The 20,479-nt window shown below is 39.8% G+C and overlaps 1 protein-coding gene across 9 annotated transcripts in view; it reads right to left on the bottom strand.

Moving 5' to 3' along the window:
• DNM3 (dynamin 3) overlaps window positions 1-20,479 on the bottom strand; it is a 583,300-nt gene that overhangs the window by 356,959 nt on the left and 205,862 nt on the right. For all 9 annotated transcript variants that reach the window (XM_055111556.2, XM_034940650.3, XM_003824660.4 and 6 more), the window contains exons 8-10: window positions 19,420-19,555; window positions 17,101-17,168; window positions 12,785-12,923 (exon numbers count right to left, since the gene is read on the bottom strand). In XM_055111556.2, coding sequence (XP_054967531.2) covers window positions 12,785-12,923; window positions 17,101-17,168; window positions 19,420-19,555 — 343 coding nt within the window. The remainder of the gene's footprint in view (window positions 1-12,784; window positions 12,924-17,100; window positions 17,169-19,419; window positions 19,556-20,479) is intronic.

Genomic DNA, 20,479 nt, shown 5'->3' on the forward strand with positions numbered 1-20,479 from the left:
CATCATTTTTTATGGCTGCATAGTATTCCATGGTGTATATGTGCCACATTTTCTTAATCCAGTCTATCATTGTTGGACATTTGGGTTGGTTCCAAGTCTTTGCTATTGTGAATAGTGCTGCAATAAACATACATGTGCATATGTCTTTAAAGCAGCATGATTTATAGTCCTTTGCATATATACCCAGTAATGGGATGGCTGGGTCAAATGGTATTTCCAGTTCTAGATCCCTGAGGAATCGCCACAGTGACTTCCACAATGGTTGAACTAGTTTACAGTCCCACCAACAGTGTAAAAGTGTTCCAATTTCTCCACATCCTCTCCAGCACCTGTTGTTTCCTGACTTTTTAATGATTGCCATTCTAACTGGTGTGAGATGGTATCTCATTGTGGTTTTGATTTGCATTTCTCTGATGGTGAGTGATGATGAGCATTTTTTCATGTGTTTTTGGCTGCATAAATGTCTTCTTTTGAGAAGTGTCTGTTCATGTCCTTCGCCCACTTTTTGATGAGGTTGTTTGTTTTTTTCTTGTAAATTTGTTTGAGTTCATTGTAGAGTCTGGATATTAGCCCTTTGTCAGATGAGTAGGTTGCGAAAATTTTCTCCCATTTTGTAGGTTGCCTGTTCACTCTGACGGTAGTTTCTTTTGCTGTGCAGAAGCTCTTTAGTTTAATTAGATCCCATTTGTCAATTTTGGCTTTTGTTGCCATTGCTTTTGGTGTTTTAGACATGAAGTCCTTGCCCATGCCTATGTCCTGAATGGTATTGCCTAGGTTTTCTTCTAGGGTTTTTATGGTTTTAGGTCTAACATTTAAGTCTTTAATCCATCTTGAATTGATTTTTGTATAAGGTGTAAGGAAGGGATCCAGTTTCAGCTTTCTACATATGGCTAGCCAGTTTTCCCAGCACCATTTATTAAATAGGGAATCCTTTCCCCATTGCTTGTTTTTCTCAGGTTTGTCAAAGATCAGATAGTTGTAGATATGCGGCATTATTTCTCAGGGCTCTGTTCTGTTCCATTGATCTATATCTCTGTTTTGGTACCAGTACCATGCTGTTTTGGTTACTGTAGCCTTGTAGTATAGTTTGAAGTCAGGTAGTGTGATGCCTCCAGCTTTGTTCTTTTGGCTTAGGATTGACTTGGCAATGCAGGCTCTTTTTTCGTTCCATATGAACTTTAAAGTAGTTTTTTCCAATTCTGTGAAGAAAGGCATTGGTAGCTTGATGGGGATGGCATTGAATCTGTAAATTACCTTGGGCAGTATGGCCATTTTCACGATATTGATTCTTCCTATCCATGAGCATGGAATGTTCTTCCATTTGTTTGTATCCTCTTTTATTTCCTTGAGCAGTGGTTTGTAGTTCTCCTTGAAGAGTTCCTTCACATCCCTTGTAAGTTGGATTCCTAGGTATTTTATTCTCTTTGAAGCAATTGTGAATGGGAGTTCACTCATGATTTAGCTCTCTGTTTGTCTGTTGTTGGTATATAAGAATGCTTGTGATTTTTGTACATTGATTTTGTATCCTGAGACTTTGCTGAAGTTGCTTATCAGCTTAAGGAGATTTTGGGCTGAGACAATGGGGTTTTCTAGATATACAATCATGTCGTCTGCAAACAGGGACAATTTGACTTCCTCTTTTCCTAATTGAATATCCTTTATTTCCTTCTCCTGCCTAATTGCCCTGGCCAGAACTTCCAACACTATGTTGAATAGGAGTGGTGAGAGAGGGCATCCCTGTCTTGTGCCAGTTTTCAAAGGGAATGCTTCCAGTTTTTGCCCATTCAGTACGATATTGGCTGTGGGTTTGTCATAGATAGCTCTTATTATTTTGAAATACGTCCCATCAATACCTAATTTATTGAGAGTTTTTTAGCATGCAGGGTTGTTGAATTTTGTCAAAGGCCTTTTCTGCATCTATTGAGATAATCATGTGGTTTTTGTCTTTGACTCTGTTTATATGCTGGATTACATTTATTGATTTGCGTATATTGAACCAGCCTTGCATCCCAGGGATGAAGCCCACTTGATCATGGTGGATAAGCTTTTTGATGTGCTGCTGGATTCATTTTGCCAGTATTTTATTGAGGATTTTTGCATCAATGTTCATCAAGGATATTGGTCTAAAATTCTCTTTTTTGGTTGTGTCTCTGCCAGGCTTTGGTATCAGAATGATGCTGGCCTCATAAAATGAGTTAGGGAGGATTCCCTCTTTTTCTATTGATTGGAATAGTTTCAGAAGGAATGGTACCAGTTCCTCCTTGTACCTCTGGTAGAATTCGGCTGTGAATCCATCTGGTCCTGGACTCTTTTTGGTTGGTAAGCTATTGATTATTGCCACAATTTCAGATCCTGTTATTGGTCTATTCAGAGATTCAACTTCTTCCTGGTTTAGTCTTGGGAGAGTGTATGTGTCGAGGAATTTATCCATTTCTTCTAGATTTTCTAGTTTATTTGCATAGAGGTGTTTGTAGTATTCTCTGATGGTAGTTTGTATTTCTGTGGGATCGGTGGTGATATCCCCTTTATCATTTTTTATTGCGTCTATTTGATTCTTCTCTATTTTCTTCTTTATTAGTCTTGCTAGCAGTCTATCAATTTTGTTGATCCTTTCAAAAAACCAGCTCCTGGATTCATTAATTTTTTAAGGGTTTTTTTGGTCTCTATTTCCTTCAGTTCTGCTCTGATTTTAGTTATTTCTTGCCTTCTGCTAGCTTTTGAATATGTTTGCTCTTGCTTTTCTAGTTCTTTTAATTGTGATGTTAGGGTGTCAATTTTGGATCTTTCCTGCTTTCTCTTGTGGGCATTTAGTGCTATAAATTTCCCTCTACACACTGCTTTAAATGAGTCCCAGAGATTCTGGTATGTTGTGTCTTTGTCCTCGTTGGTTTCAAAGAACATCTTTATTTCTGCCTTCATTTCGTTATGTACCCAGTAGTCATTCAAGAGCAGGTTGTTCAGTTTCCATGTAGTTGAGCGGTTTTGAGTGAGATTCTTAATCCTGAGTTCTAAGTTGATTGCACTGTGGTCTGAGAGATAGTTTGTTATAATTTCTGTTCTTTTACATTTGCTGAGGAGAGCTTTACTTCCAAGTATGTGGTCAATTTTGGAATAGGTGTGGTGTGGTGCTGAAAAAAATGTATATTCTGTTGATTTGGGGTGCCGAGTTCTGTAGATGTCTATTAGGTCCACTTGGTGCAGAGCTGAGTTCAATTCCTGGGTATCCTTGTTGACTTTCTGTCTCGTTGATCTGTCTAATGTTGACAGTGGGTGTTAAAGTCTCCCATTATTAACGTGTGGGAGTCTAAGTCTCTTTGCAGGTCACTCAGGACTTGCTTTATGAATCTGGGTGCTCCTGTATTGGGTGCATATATATTTAGGATAGTTAGCTCTTCTTGTTGAATTGATCCCTTTACCATTATGTAATGGCCTTCTTTGTCTCTTTTGATCTTTGTTGGTTTAAAGTCTGTTTTATCAGAGACTAGGATTGCAACCCCTGCCTTTTTTTGTTTTCCATTTGCTTGGTAGATCTTCCTCCATCCTTTCATTTTGAGCCTATGCGTGTCTCTGCACATGAGATGGGTTTCCTGAATACAGCACACTGATGGGTCTTGACTCTTTATCCAATTTGCCAGTCTGTGTCTTTTAATTGGAGCATTTAGTCCATTGACACTTAAAGTTAATATTGTTATGTGTGAATTTGATCCTGTCATTATGATGTTAGCTGGTTATTTTGCTCGTTAGTTGATGCAGTTTCTTCCTAGTCTTGATGGTCTTTACATTTTGGCATGATTTTGCAGCGGCTGGTACCGGTTGTTCCTTTCCATGTTTAGTGCTTCCTTCAGGAGCTCTTTTAGGGCAGGCCTGGTGGTGACAAAATCTCTCAGCATTTGCTTGTCTGTAAAGGATTTTATTTCTGCTTCATTTATGAAGCTTAGTTTGGCTGGATATGAAATTCTGGGTTGAAAATTCTTTTCTTCAAGAATGTTGAATATTGGCCCCCACTCTCTTCTGGCTTGTAGAGTTTCTGCTGAGAGATCCGCTGTTAGTCTGATGGGCTTCCATTTGAGGGTAACCCGACCTTTCTCTCTGGCTGCTCTTAACATTTTTTCCTTCATTTCAACTTTGGTGAATCTGACAATTATGTGTCTTGGAGTTGCTCTTCTCGAGGAGTATCTTTGTGGCATTCTCTGTATTTCCTGAATCTGAGCGTTGGCCTGCCTTGCTAGATTGGGGAAGTTCTCCTGGATAATATCTTGCAGAGTGTTTTCCAACTTGGTTCCATTCTCCCCGTCACTTTCAGATACACCAATGAGATGTAGATTTGGTCTTTTCATATAGTCCCATATTTCTTGGAGGCTTTGCTCATTTCTTTTTATTCTTTTTTCTCTAAACTTCCCTTCTCGCTTCATTTCATTCATTTCATCTTCCATTGCTGATACCCTTTCTTCCAGTTGATCGCATCGGCTCCTGAGGCTTCTGCATTCTTCACGTAGTTCTTGAGCCTTGGTTTTCAGCTCCATCAGCTCCTTTAAGCACTTCTCTGTATTGGTTATTCTAGTTATACATTCGTCTAAATTTTTTTCAAAGTTTTCAACTTCTTTGCCTTTGGTTTGAATGTCCTCTCGTAGCTCAGAGTAATTTGATCGTCTGAAGCCTTCTTCTCTCAGCTCGTCAAAGTCGTTCTCCGTCCAGCTTTGTTCCTTTGCTGGTGAGGAACTGCGTTCCTTTGGAGGAGGAGAGGCGCTCTGCTTTTTTAGAGTTTCCAGTTTTTCTGTTCTGTTTTTTCCCCATCTTTGTGGTTTTATCTACTTTTGGTCTTTGATGATGGTGATGTACAGATGGGTTTTTGGTGTGGATGTCCTTTCTGTTTGTTAGTTTTCCTTCTAACAGACAGGACCCTCAGCTGCAGGTCTGTTGGAGTACCCTGCCGTGTGAGGTGTCAGTGTGCCCCTTCTTGGGGGTGCCTCCCAGTTAGGCTGCTCAGGGGTCAGGGGTCAGGGACCCACTTGAGGAGGCAGTCTGCCTGTTCTCAGATCTCCAGCTGCGTACTGGAAGAACCACTGCTCTCTTCAAAGCTGTCAGACAGGGACATTTAAGTCTGCAGAGGTTACTGTTGTCTTTTTCTTTGTCTGTGCCCTGCCCCCAGAGGTGGAGCCTACAGAGGCAGGCAGGCCTCCTTGAGCTGTGGTGGGCTCCACCCAGTTCGAGCTTCCCTGCTGCTTTGTTTACCTAAGCAAGCCTGGGCAATGGCGGGCGCCCCTCCCCCAGCCTCGCTGCCGCCTTGCAGTTTGATCTCAGACTGCTGTGCTAGCAATCAGCGAGACTCCGTGGGCGTAGGACCCTCCGAGCCAGGTGCGGGATATAATCTCGTGGTGTGCCCTTTTTTAAGCCCGTCGGAAAAGCGCAGTATTCAGGTGGGAGTGACCCGATTTTCCAGGTGCCGTCCGTCACCCCTTTCTTTGACTAGGAAAGGGAACTCCCTGACCCCTTGTGCTTCCGGAGTGAGGCAATGCTTCACCCTGCTTTGGCTCGTGCACGGTGCACGCACCCACTGATCTGCACCCACTGTCTGGCACTCCCTAGTGAGATGAACCCGGTACCTCAGATGGAAATGCAGAAATCACCAGTCTTCTGCGTCGCTCACGCTGGGAGCTGTAGACCGAAGCTGTTCCTATTCGGCCATCTTGGCTCCTCCCCGAAATGCAAGTATTTTCATACAGTGTAAAAACCATAGCACATCTATATAAACCTAAAAGAAAGTCCTAAATAGTATGATGCTTTGAAGCCATTTTCCTTCATCCTACTTCAGCCAAACTGACCATCACCTGCTGAATCAATGAGACATAATTCATTTTTTAAATTATTCATTCAATAATCATTGTTGAAAACCAGGCTGTTTTAGGGGTGGCAAATAGAGCGATGAGCTTAATAAGCCAAGTTCTTATTCTCATGGAACTTGTATTCTCAAGGTCCCTTAATTATCTTATAACACAGCAATAGCAGACATAAATAATATAATTAATATATTAATAGTAATATATACTGCAAAGAAAAAGTTTGGTAAGTAGATTAACGATGGTGTGCATGTGTGGTGTGTGTGTGTGTGTGTATTTGTAGGAGGGCTATGCAACTGAAAATAGAAAAGTCGGAGAAAGACTCTGCTTTATGGGGCATTTGAATAGCAGAGGCCTGAAAGAAGCAATGGTTTGATCCATGCAGATATCTTGGGGCAGATCATTTCCCACATTAAGAATGAGAAGTGCAAAGGCTCTACAGACATGTTTCCTTGGCCTGCTAAATAAACAAGGAATCCAATGCAGCTGGAGTGGACCAAGAGGAGGAGAGAAAGGGGAGAACATGAGTTTAGAGATGAAAAGCGGGGGGCAAGATTGTGTAGGGCCTTATAAGCCATGGTAAGGACTTGGATTCACTTGTTTAGTTATGTGTATTCAGAGCTAGATATTTACTTACCTAATAAGCCACAAAACTTGGCATTTCTTCTAACAGCACTTCTTAATGGAAAATCTTTCCCTGTATTTCTTTTTCTTTATTTTGGGGGGCGGGGGGGGGGAAATGGAGTCTCGCTGTTGTTGCCTGAGCTGGAGTGCAATAGTGCAATCTCGGCTCACTGCAACCGCCGCTTCCCAGGTTCCAGCAATTCTCCTGCCTCAGCCTCCTGAGTAGCTGAGATTATAGGCACCCCCCACCATGATTGGCTAAGTTTTGTATTTTTAGTAGAGATGGGGTTTTACCATGTTGGCCAGGGTGGTCTTGAACTCCTGATCTCAGGTGATCCATCCGCCTCGGCCTCCCAAAGTGATGGGATTACAGGCATGAGCCACCTCGCCTGGCCCTTTCCCTGTATTTCTAATAGCTGACTAAGGTATTTTTTTTCTCCTTGCAAAACTTTTTTTTTCTAAACAAGAAAAAAATCAATTAATTAGTATAATAATGATCCAAGAATGTCGGTTCCCAAGAGGCCAGTAAATGGCACAGTTGCTAAACTGTGGTTAAAAAAAAATCAAGATGTTCCTCTCAGTGCTTTCTGAAAAGACCTTCAGCACCCTGTGATGATGCACTGGAGAAGAGGAGGTAAAGAAAAGCAGCTGAAAAGAGATGCCCACCAAAATAATTTCAAAGTTGAGATGTCCCTGGCATGAAGCCAAATAGCTCATAAAGCTCTAATGTTCCTGTCTTATCCTCCAGTGCCCCAGAGACAACAGTGAGAAAGTATCTGGGAAGAAATGCATTTCCCCATGTTAGGAGTCTAGCTTTGTGTTTTGTTGTTTGAACACACAGAAATTCCATATGTTTTTCACTGATGTTTATTTATGCAGCTTAAGAAAAAAGCATTTAAGGTTTTTACACATGAGGCATCACATGAGGAGTTGTAAATGAAAACTGTATTTTATGTTTATATATGTATATATGCTATAACAGAAATATATATATAATTACAATATAGCTGGAATTACTTATTTTCACATTGCCTGAGGCAGTCTTTGTTTACTCCTATTACTCCAGTGAAAGTATTCATAGCACCCCCTTTAAGTCTCAAAAATGTCCTGCACTGAACAATAAATTATATAGTCACCTTATCTATGGCTCATGTTCAAAACGAGGCAAGTAATAAAGTCCCAGCAGACTCAACTGTAATTAGGATTATTTTGCAAAGCAAAATATTTTAATTAGACCAGTTTTTAAATAAAAGATATTGAAAGTATACCTAATAAGGCCAAAAATGAAAAACATCAAAATGCAGCATAAGGAAAACGATAGATGTTTGAAAGAAAACCTGCCTAAATTTTATCATTTTAAAAGGAATGGCTAAAATACTATTTTAAAACCAAGTATATATATTTTTGACCACTGGATAACTTTAGAACATCTAAATTGTTAGTAAATATTTATAAAATGCCCCTATGTGGAGTTGGTCACTGTGTTACAGGCTAGAGAGAAGATAAAAAACACAGTGCCTTTTTTTCAAAGGAGCTTACAATCAACAAGAGGAGATATGTAAACAAATACATACAAATAAATCTCAAGGCAGTATCATAAATGCTATGATATAAATACACATAGGGTATCAAAAGAAGCACTAAAAAGGGAGTTGGGAGAGAGACCAGGAAGTGACTCACAGAGGCCCTTTAGGAAGATTTTAAGGAAAATAGGATGATTGAGCTGCCTCCCTAAAAATGAGAGGGGATGGCAGGTAAACACAGGAGGGAAAGTGAGACATTCTAGACAAAAGGAATCACTTATGCAAATGTCAAAGGCATGAAAAATCTTTGAGGATAGTGCAAATCATCTAGAATGGCTGAAGCAAGCAGTGGGACCAAAGATATAGCTGGAGAAGAATTCAGAGATCAGACAGGGAACCTAAATACAACCCTAAATGATCTGAACTTTATTTTCAAGGCTCTGAGGAGTCGTTGAATAATTCTGAGGATATAGGCAAAAGGCATATCTGTATTTTAGAAAAATCACTTTGACAGCAATGGCAAAGATGAATTTGAGGGTGACCAGGCTAGAAATAGATCAGTTAGGGGGCCACTGGAATAATTCAGGCTTAAAAGTAATGTTCAGGGCTTTAAGTAAGAAAAGAGAATAGTTGTAGTAGTCTGTAGACAGTTTCCATAAAGAGGCTTGAGCTAGAGGTACAGATTTGGGAATCATCAATATTTTAAGTGGTAGTTGAACTATTACAGACATGATATGTCAAGGAGAAAATATAGTAAGAAGAGAATAAAACCAGGAGTAAACTCTGTGGGATCACAGTGTTTAAAGGCAAGCAAAAATGGATGAATGCTCAAAGGAGGTAGAGAAGGAATAAAGAGAAAGAGGGAAGAGAACCCATGAGAGAGGAGTGCCAGCTTTATAAAGAGAGTGGAATATAGTCTCAGGAATAAGAGCGTCCTTTAGGCTTGGCAATCAGGACTCTCACTGATCTTTGCAATAATTAACTCTATAGAGTAGTGGGGTAGAATCCAAATTTTAGTTGAGGAATTAACTGGAGATGACACAGTAAAGATGCAAAGCATAAACTACTTTTTTCCCAAGAAGGCTGACCATGAGAGGAGAAAAATAGGGCAGCAGGTGAGTGTTTGTCACTGTTTCTTTTTAAATTAGGACAGACATAGATATATTTATATGTTGATTTTTAAAAATGTGATGGAGAAGATGATGATTCAGGAAATAAAAGGCTATAGAGTACATCCTCTAAGGAGGTGAGAGTACAGATAGGAAACCACCCCCCACCCCCTTGATCAGGAATACTATCTCAACAGAGACAAGGATAAGAAGGGGGTGTGGTTGTGAATACAGGTAAGTTTGAGGGATAGAAGGCAAGAATCAATGTTTCATAGTGCCCATTTATGGCCCCTATTTTTTCTGCGAAACCTTCATTGAAAGTGAGGATGAAAGTGATGAGTCAGGTCGCTTGAAGAGAGTGCTAAAAGTTTAACATCATTATCATGAAGAACACAGGAGGCTGCTAATTACTAAGACACTGAAGCACTACTGGGCAGCAGTTGAAATTGGACTAAGAAGAAGACCATGAATATATTGGGGCACCAGTTCACACAAATAGACAATTATCTCCAAGCTCTTCAGAAACCTGGGGGAAAGGAAAATAAAGATAAGCAGTAAATTTTAGCAGTCCTGGAGTTTCAACAGGTGGCAAAGTTAATCCAAGTGGAACTGAAGTAATAGATAAAAAAACTAATGATGGATGTACATCTGCTCACCCATACACCTTGTGGGCTCTAAGGTTTAATGCTGGAAGGGGAAATAACAGGAGGCTCCCACTTTAGCAGCAAGGCCCAGACACATTTTCCAACCTAGATCTGTCAGCAGTGAAGTGGACACTAAATTTCAAACCTTCAAAATAGAGCTTTTCCATTAATTTCCCAATTGGCTTAAAATCTAAAGAGGATGAAGGGGGTGATCAGCATTCTGCAGGCCCTTTAAGGTTTACAATTTCCTAGTAAAACATTTTTTGATGACAACAAGAGCCAGAAGTCATGAAACTATGATGCTAGAGTGGACTGAATGGAGAGGAAAGATCTCAAAGAAAAGTAGCTTTTAGGCATTGGACATGATATCTACATGGACACTGAACACTTCCACGTTGAAGGTGAATTGGGGATGGAGAGGAAAAATGTAAGCCAGGTTCTAAAGATCCTGATGAATGCAAGGGAGTGACCTGGAACTTGGTGGTGACAGTGAATATAAGGAACAGGTACAGCTGGCACCACCTGGGCCTTAATGGAAGACTATGAGAAGGTGAAGGAATAATCTTTGGAAGCCACAAAAGGAGAAATGGCAAATGTCATACCCAATAAAGGCCCTCAGATTTTTCCAGTTTAGGCTGGAATAAATATCCTTCACTGAAGAAAGCTAAAGGGTAAATAGTAACCTCAGAGGAAAAGCTAGATTTTGTGTTTAACTAAGGCAAACTATAAAATGTTTTGAGAAGATAGTAAAAATGTATAGAAGACCAATCCAAGGAGCATAATGGAAAGGGTAGAGAGCAAGAATAGAAGCCAAAAAGTGTCTGGGAACAAGCTGTCTCATCCCATGCCATCAGAACTGACTGTTGGCTTTCCAGTAGTTTGGATAAAATGGGAAATGATTAAAAAAAAAAAAGATTCATGCATACCATAAACACTTTATATAACTTAAAACATAAATGTCCACACATGTGCCAATCTTTTGATGTAAGGCCAAGATCTGTTCTCTGCATATGGATCGCTGATTGGAGTTATGCATCTTCTGTCTTACATAAACCACATCCTTCATCTATGATTTCCAGTTTTGCTTTCTTTACAGTGGAGGGAGAACCTGAAGATACTTGTGAAATAATTTGAATGCCAAACCTATCCAGATTTTTATAATCCCTTCCTCACACACACACATTCTTTTCATTACCTTGCCTACACCTAGTCAATAGCAAAGCTTTTGTAGCTAACAGTTATCAAGTCTTTTCATAGCATTCAGTTTAGTTTTCATAGAAACAAAACTCAAAGTCTTTTTTGCATTGGGTCAGTTTAATTACTCTCTTTATTTAAAGTATATTATTAAAATAAGCGCAACTGGCTAAATGGGTTTGGGAACAAACACAGCACAACTGTCCCTTGTAAAGAAGACAGGATAATTGGTGGGAGTAAGAGACATGGACAACCTAAAGAGAAGCCTCTGGCTAAACACATCTGTGTGCTGAGAGTGGCAATCCTTAGGGTTAGTAGGAAACTCAGTATCAGTTAATCTTGAAAGTCAGTAGAGAGATCAATTAAGAGAGCTTTAAATGTACAAGGGACACGATAGGTTGCATTCTGAAGAGTAGGTTAGGGCAGCAGGGATGAGGAGTGTTAGCAACTGACTTGAAGTTTCCAACTGGTGAGATGGTAGAAAGATTGATTTTTTTCAACTCCATGGGCATTCTTCTTTCTGTCCCTCAGTCCCTTAACTCTTGTGGCTCTTTCTTGTTTTGGAGAAGAGAAACCAGGAGTTTAGGAAATGAGGTGGAAGAGCAGTAGGAGCTCTAGAGAAGGGGTCTGAACCTCCCAGTCACCTCTGGGTCCTAAGCTAGTTCCATTTACTGCTTTTCTTTTAGCCTTCACATCTAGGAATTCAGCCCATTTGCCTCTTCTACTATGTACATCTGTTCTTTACCTGAGCCTTTCTGTCAGGTAACTGGGAACTAATATTCATATTCATTCTCATTCTCTGTCCCTCTCATTCTCTCTCTTTCTTCCCACTGGTTTTTCAGAAAGGTAACTGCTAGTAACCATCTATAAAGGGAAGGATAACAAAACTAACAAAAACAGAATTATCCATAGGTTGAAGAAATATTAAAAGCACAAGTGTTAACTGTCAGGGGGCTAGACCTACCCTACTGTAAATACCATCACTAATTCTCTTTTTGTGTTTTTCAATACAAGATATTCTTTTCATGAACCGAGGAATTCAGCACATGTTCTCCATATTCCTCAGTGAGGAGTCCTCCTACTTGGGAAGTCTTGCCCCAGCACTCTACAGCATAGATTTAATAGCTATTCAGGGTAGAGAATACTGACTGCTGCTAAAATGGCAATTTATGGATCAGCCACCATTTATTGAGCACTTAAATTATGGTTAATCAGTGTGTTAGGTGTCCCATAGGTTTCAGGCATCATCTTGTTTAATCCTCACTAAGGTGGTATTACTATTATCATCATCATCCTCATTTCACAGATAAATTAACAAGACTAGAGAGGTTAAGCCCAAGGTCACACAGAAAGTATCAGAGCCAGGATTTCAATCTAGGTCATTGAAACCCCAAGGCTGGGTTCTTATCCACTACACTACACTGCCCCTTCCCAGAACAGCCAGGCTCAAGTGGAATACATATTTGCAATTTAGAAGAATTTTCTTATTGATATATGTACTATCAGTGATTTCCTTCTCTAACAATTACCCTCATCCATGCACCACAGGAAAAATGAGCTTAGGGCATTTGCCTAATAGTTTGGAAATAATGTTTATTTGTTTAAGACAACATGGGGAAAATCAGCCAAAGAAATATACTCTTTCTAAACCACCGTATTAGGAATGATAGAAGACAGTATGTCTGCCCTTCATGAAAGCAATTCCCACTCAGTACTTTCCACAACCCTTCCCTGTAGGCAAACACACAACATCTATAACAAAGTGAGGGTCAGGGAAAGAGAATCATGCAATGAGATAGGGAATGTTGATAAACCAAAGCCACGTACTGGAAAGTTAAATAATTCAAACTTACTTTTTTGGTACACTTCTTCACAGTGTTGATTAATTCTTGTATTACAAGATCCACACTCTTCAAGGAAGGCCCTTTCAACTTTACAATCTGTTTCTTGACTATCGCTTCAAATGCCATGTCTGGAGTAAACAACCCTGTCCTGAAGGTAAGAAAGCAAGCAGCCCATGAGACTTTTTAAATTGAGTAATATTCAAAAATCTTTTGAAAAATGTTTAAATTAACATTCCATTTAAATTAAGCATGTAATAGACCAAGTTTAAAAGTTACATAGTGCCCAAAATGTTTATGTGGCACATCATGTGACCTTTAACTAATATTTAACTGTAATTTGTCTTACCTTACTGTTTCACAGCAATAAAAAGAAATGCTACAATAGAAATGGTGTTCTCAATTTAGATTCCTATTTCTGAAAGATTCCAAAATCAATTCCTTGCCCTTTGTGGAACAGCGAGTGAGCTTCACTTTTTATACACTAAAATAGTAGAATTTCTAGATTATACAATTTATCCATTCCAGGACAACTATATTACAGATAGTTCCCAATCTGAGGGCCTGGGGTACTGGGAGTATAAGACAGTAAGGGGAGTTATGAATTAATTTTAATATTTCAAGATGCCTAAATAATGAATTTACAAAAATAACAAATGATAACCAAAATAACAAGTGTCTTCCTTTGGGCTCTAATTAATTCAAACTGGTGTTATAATAATGCTTTTCTCATGCTGAACAGGAGCTCAGGAAAGCAGATATATACATGTGCATGTGTATATGTGATTCATAAAAAATGAAAAATGATGACTCAAATTTAAACAAAAGGTCAGTAGAGAGAAGCTACAGTAACAGGGGACTTTGAACTCTGAATCTTGGCCATGACTGAAGGCTGGCAGGCTCCAGGCTTTGGCACTGGGTCCTCCCCACTCCTAGGCCCTCTTCCCTCCCCTCCCCACCTATTCTTATTTAGTTAACTTCTCTTCCTGCAACTGAATTCTATGGTACCTCTTTTGGAAAATCTTTTCAACACTTCCCTTATACTATCTTGACTTGATGCCCCTTCTTATCATTTGCTTAGCACCCCATGCTCACCTCTATTTCTAACTGTAGTAATCATACTACATTATAATGGTAATTTCTCTGAACGAGGTACAGAATCAAATCCAAACTGTTTAGTACAATATTAAAATTTTTCCACTGTTTGACTCTAATCTTTCTTCACAGTTATTTTTCTCCTCACCTTTCACGTACCCTATGTTTCAGTCAATTTGCCTTTGCTTATATTGTATGTCTTTCCCTTTGTCTATGATGTTCATTTTACCCTGTTAACAATTTTGGCCTATTCAAATCCCACCTGTGCTTTAAAGCCCAGATGCAAAGCAAGCACTTATAGTTCCAGTCTTGCTGCTGAGACCTTCCTTCTTGGAAGCCCAGCATTCTATTTCACATTGCAGGATACACAGTAGGGAGAGTTGTTACCCTATTTATCTTGATTTGCTCCATAAGGACTGTCTCCCTCCCTTGCTCATAGTCAGCATTCAGTGTTGACAAAACAATGAAGAAAAACAAAGCATCTCTTCCATCAAGTCCTTCATGGGCAAAGAGGGCTTCTACTATTCAAATAGCCAATGGAATCAAATGGGAAAAAAAAATTGTCAAACCAAATATACATTTAAAGGCCTAAATAAGCATACCATGAGTATATCTTATGCTCAGGACATTGTGCATTTCTTATCATCTTACAGGCAAATTTATAATAACCACCAACAATCCCCTGTCGGTAGGCATATAAATCAGAAATCGACAATTCTGAATTACTGAGATTTTGCAGTTATATTTGACAAAAGCTGTATATGGTAATGAGTTTCACAAGTGAAGTAAAAATACTGTATTTGGCTGAGTTCAAATACTGTATGACCCCAAAAAATGTAATTTGGTTCCACTGCATTTATCAGATAAACATGTCCAAATACCAAATCTGCCCAGCTAAAAAGCAAAACAGTTTCTACACCAAATGTATTCTGGATTTGGTGGAGAAGAAATAGAATAGGGAGCTTAGAAATCCTATCGATGGTAAAAGAAAAAACATTAGATTTGGTTATAGATGTTTTCTCCTCTTCACTTTGTAAACTCGTATCTGCCCATACTATTTGAGATTTGTGGAGCAGATTGTCTAAATTTCTTTTTCTCTTTTTTCTTTCTCTTTTTTATTATTATTATACTTTAAGTTTTAGGGTACATGTGCACAATGTGCAGGTTAGTTACATATGTATACATGTGCCATGCTGGTGTGCTGCACCCATTAACTCATCATTTAGCATTAGGTATATCTCCTAATGCTATCCCTCCCCCCTACTCCCACCCAACAACAGTCCCCAGAGTGTGATGTTCCCCTTCCTGTGTCCATGTGTTCTCATTGTTCAATTCCCACCTATGAGTGAGAACATGTGGTGTTTGGTTTTTTGTCCTTGAGATAGTTTACTGAGAATGATGGTTTCCAATTTCATCCATGTCCCTACAAAGGACATGAACTCATCATTTTTTATGGCTGCATAGTATTCCATGGTGTATATGTGCCACATTTTCTTAATCCAGTCTATCATTGTTGGACATTTGGGTTGGTTCCAAGTCTTTGCTATTGTGAATAGTGACGCAATAAACATACGTGTGCATGTGTCTTTATAGCAGCATGATTTATAGTCCTTTGGGTATATACCCAGTAATGGGATGGCTGGGTCAAATGGTATTTCTAGTTCTAGATCCCTGAGGAATCTCCACACTGACTTTCACAATGGTTGAACTAGTTTACAGTCCCACCAACAGATTGTCTAAATTTTAAAACAACAAATAACTCAAGCATCATAACTCCTTTGTAAAATCACCCATCACATGCAAACTCAGTGTCAAGCTTTGCCTTCTCAGGGTCTATTCCCAGCACAGTCTCAACTTGGCCCTTTGGCAGAGGCTGAACCACAAATGACAACAGGCAGGGGCCACCTCCTTCATATGAGGCAATCTATGTACTAGGCAACCTAAGTTTTATTTCCTTGAATTAAGGACACTGCAATTCAACATATGTTCATTAAGTTATGTTTAGCCTTCTGTACATGAAATGAATAAATATGTGCTTTAAAATCATTTGTTCTTATCATAGTTCTTTAAAGAAATTGTTGTGAACTGAATGTGTTCCCCTAAAACTTCATATGTTGAAACCATACCCTTCAATGTGATGGTAGTAGGAGGTGGGGCCTTTGGGAGGTAATTACATCATGAGGGCAGAACCCTCATGAATGGGATTAGTGCCCTTATAAGAAGAGGCCAGAGAGCTAACTAGCTTTCTCTCTGCCACATGAGGACAGAATAAGAAGACAGCACTGTGCAGGCCAGAAAAGGGATCTCACCAGAACCCGACCATGCTCACACCCTGACCTAGGATTTTCAAACTCCAGAACTGTGAGAAATAAATTTCTGTGGTTTATAAGCCACCCAGTCTGTAGTCATTTGTTACAGCAGTCCAAACAGACTAAGATAGAAGGTAATTTAGAATAATCTCACTTTAAACAAGGGGAAATTCAGACACAAGTTCTACCCCACCCCCAACCCCACCCAGCTCAGGTCCCTCTGCTCTCCTGACTGCATTCCTCAAGCCAGTCCCAATGCATATGCATGACTCTTGGCTCCATGGATAAATGCTGTGCCCACTCACCTCTTTGCCTTTGGTCATCCCACCCCTTCCACCGGAAAGCCCTTTCTTTTATCCTCTAGCCTCAACAACCTCCATTCCATCCTTCCATCCTCTCCTGTCTCATCACACTGCTGCCCACTTCATATGCACGCTCCCACATGTGCAAGCACACATGCACACACAACACCTCCTGGCCTGTTGAAACCATCCTCTCCACAGGAAAGGATAAACTTGAAAGTAACAACCTCCATTAATCTTTCCCAATCTTGCACCACAACACTAGTCAAAATTAATCTGTCCCTTCTCTTGTGTAAGTAATGATTAATTATGAGCATGTCTGGCCTCCCTCATGAAAAATGAAGGCTCTGGAGAATGGGGTCTTGCTAATCTGCGAATCCCCTATTGTGCAGAGTACAGGCTGGAAATGCAGAAAATGTTTTTGCTTTTTCACTTGGAAAAAACTGACTACAGCAATACAGGAAGTTACCATTAAACCCCAAAGTAGGATTTCCTGTTTCTTACTCCCACCTCTGTATTCTACCCTATTCAATGATGAAAAGACGAGTTTCCTAGCCATTTATAAACATTAATTTTCTTTTGGTAGCTTGAACAGATGACAAGAAAAATGTGAATCACTTGCCTGATACCATGTATGTTTTTGATTGCATAGCTTATTTCTCTTCGCAATTCTTTCTCATTGAACTCCATCTGCAGATGCAAAATGAGCCATAGTTATGACACTTAATTCCTTTGAATAATATTGTTGAACATTACAGAATGAGAATAACTTGACTTCATTATTAATAAGTGGATACTCATGTCTTTCCTAACCTAAACCCAGATGGTCAAAACATCTGTTTATATAAAGTTCAAGGCAACACAGAACACTAGGGATTTTGGGGAGTTTGGGGGCAGTGGATTTTAACTCTGTTATAGATATGGAGTGCTATGCATAAGGATGCCTTCTGGACATAAATCTAGCCATTCATTTGAAATGTATAATTCTTCATTCTTTTGCTGAATATGGTAAATTTGAGGGCACAGGAGAATGCATAAATGAGAGTTTCACCTGCTGTGCAGTAGCAGTACAGATGTCCTGAAATTAACAATGGCTGTCTTTTGTCCCTGGCCACTTAAATCATTTGAGTTAAAGGCCTCTTTGTAAAAGAAAATTAGTAATATTTCAAAAAGACAACACAGGATAGATTACAAATATTTCTCAGAAGCGCTAGGTACCATAAATCTATTTGGAAGTAGGACCAAAGTGTCACAGAGCTTAGACCTTGAAGGGATAGCCCAAGAACATTGAGTTCAACCCTGACTTCTGAGATTTGGCCTCTCCAGCTTCAATGTCTGTCCATTTCCTCCCCTCACAGCTTATGCCCTAGAATGACGAATTGCTCTAGGTCTCTACCCATAACTGATGGCTTCATAGCTCAGGGCCTTTATCATTCCTCTCCTGTCTGGATCACCCCCTCCTGTAACCTACCTCTTCCTGCTTAACTAGCTGCTCATCCTTCCAAACTCAGCTCAGAAGCCTGGCTCCCTTACACACTTGAGCTGGGATTCATGTCTGTGGGCTGTGTTTCCATAGTACCCTTTGCTGAAGTTTATCACTTTACTTAGCACATTTTAATGAAATTATCTATTTACCCATTTGCCTCCCACAAGAAGACATAAGCACTCGCCTCTCTGTTTGAGACAAGTAGCATGGTCCCTAAAACTACTCAACTGCCTATTGGGCATTTTACGCTTAGCACATCCAAAACAGAACTCCTAATTCACTTCTCCATACAAACAGAGGTTTTCCTCCATTTCCCTCATCTGATGGGCACTACCACTCCCTCAGCTGTGAAAGCCAAAACCTTGGAAGTCATCTCAAAACTTCCCTTTCTTCCATTCCCCCATTTCAATCGAAGCCCTAGCAACTTTATCTCCAAAACCCCAAAGCCACCCATCTCTCTATCCTTTCTTGCTGGGGCACTTTTACTGGAAAGCTAAAGAAGTTTAATTCTCAGCATTTCCCCCTTGCACAAGCCTCTTCCAAGACCCGGGGCCTGTGTGTTTATAATTTTGTATTCTTCTTCAAGGGGGCCTGTAAAATTGTAGAAGCTTTAGACTCCACAGAAAATGAATCCACCCCTGGTCTGGCCTACTGTTCTCCTCACTCTCTTGGCTCTTTACAATCCAACAGGCATACTATTCTTCTAAAATCATCAACAAATCAAGTCACATTACTGCTTAAAACCCTCCTGTAACTTCCCATTGTTAAGTATAAAGACTTTACCTCAACCTAGAAAGCTTTGTGTGAACTGGACACTTCCTCCCTCTCTGAATTCATTTCATGCCCCTCTCCTTCATCAGCCAATCTGTTCTTCACCTGTCATACTTTAGTGCCTTACCCGAGGTTGCTACTTCTGCCTTGAACAACCCCTTTCCCCCAGATCTTTACCCAGCTGACCTCTTCATGCCATTCTGGGCACAGTTTAAATGTCTCCTGCTCAGACAGAATTTGCCTGATTATTCCATTAAAAGTGGCTCACCCATCCCCTCTCTCATATCATGTTACATAAAAACATTTGAAACTTTCGTATTTTGTCTATTTGTTAATTTTCTGTCTTTCCCCACTAGACAAGCAAGGGTCTTCTCTGTCTTAATCACTGGCACCTAGAAATGTGGTGCATAGTACATGCTTAAGAAATATTTTTAAGTTAATTAGACAACAAACTAGGAAACTCAATTAGTATTTGTGTTTGAAATGTAGTTAAATCTCATTAAATAAAATCAGAATCATCAGTAAGAACATATTCCTCTCCTGAATTTCATTACCTGAATATGGAGGTTTTGTTCAAAGAACTATGTTAGTTCTATACCACTCACACAATATTGTATTAAGTTGTATAAAACAGAATATGGAAGTGAAGTGAAACTAAGGAAAAAAATAACGTTTGACACAAACCTTTACTATCTCAAAAGGAAAGCGTTCATGAAAAATACGATTGATTTTAGCACCACCTGAGAGTTCCAGGGTATCTACTTGATCCCCTGACCCTTCAATTCTCTTCTCAAAGTCCACAGCAAATTGCTGAACCATCCTGTAATTGTTAAAGAGAAATAGATTCAAGTCAAAGTTACAAGCCTTTGCACTCTTCATTTTCTTTTCCTATGATTATTCCTTAGAATCCTTTTCCAGGTGCTCTTAGTGGCACCTACTGGCAGAGTTAACATTGCACTCTATGTAGCACTCACAGTGTGATTATACAAAATACACATCATTAAGATTTTAGACATTTAATTAGAATAAATATTTAAATATAGTTGTCTTTCAATGCCTTCTGTTCATTTGATTGCAGTCATAAAATGGTATTTAAAGAACACTTGAAATAGAGAGTTAATCAATTAAGCTTTATGTAGAATAATCAAATGGACCTGAACTCCTATGACATCACAACCACCTAGTGTCCCAAATGCTCCAGCTCTATTACTCCCCCAATGTCACAGCCTCAGTCTCTCCTCACATTCATCCCTAGGTGATCTCAAGGTTGCCATAGCTTCAAGGGTTATTGAGAAATAGTTTCTCCACACCTTCCGCTTTAGCCTATAACTCTCAGAAGAGTGAGTGGCCCATATGCTCAACTGTACTGGATGTTTATTTCCTCTTAGCTGCCTTGAACTCAACACACCTAAAACAACCTCTCAATTTCTTTCACTCCCAAACCTGCTGATCCTCCTGCATTCCCAAGTCTCTCCTCATGGTGGATGATACCACCCACCCCAGGCAGGGAATCTGGGGCATCCAGCATACCTCCCTTTCCCTCACCCAACAGTTGCAGGGAGCCACCAGTTGTAGGTAATTTCTTCTCCATTACAGCTCAGCTGGTTGAGCTCTTCCTCCTCACACCTACTGACACTGCCTTGGTTCAGCTCTCAGCAATGCCTCCCAGCATCACTGAAGGCTCCTCTAGATGATGATCCTGCTTTTGAGTTTATCTTTGTCAAAGTCAGACCTCACCCTATCA

The sequence above is a fragment of the Pan paniscus genome, chromosome 1 (assembly GCF_029289425.2).
Source record: "Pan paniscus chromosome 1, NHGRI_mPanPan1-v2.0_pri, whole genome shotgun sequence".
In the NCBI taxonomy this organism is placed as follows: Eukaryota; Metazoa; Chordata; class Mammalia; order Primates; family Hominidae; genus Pan; species Pan paniscus.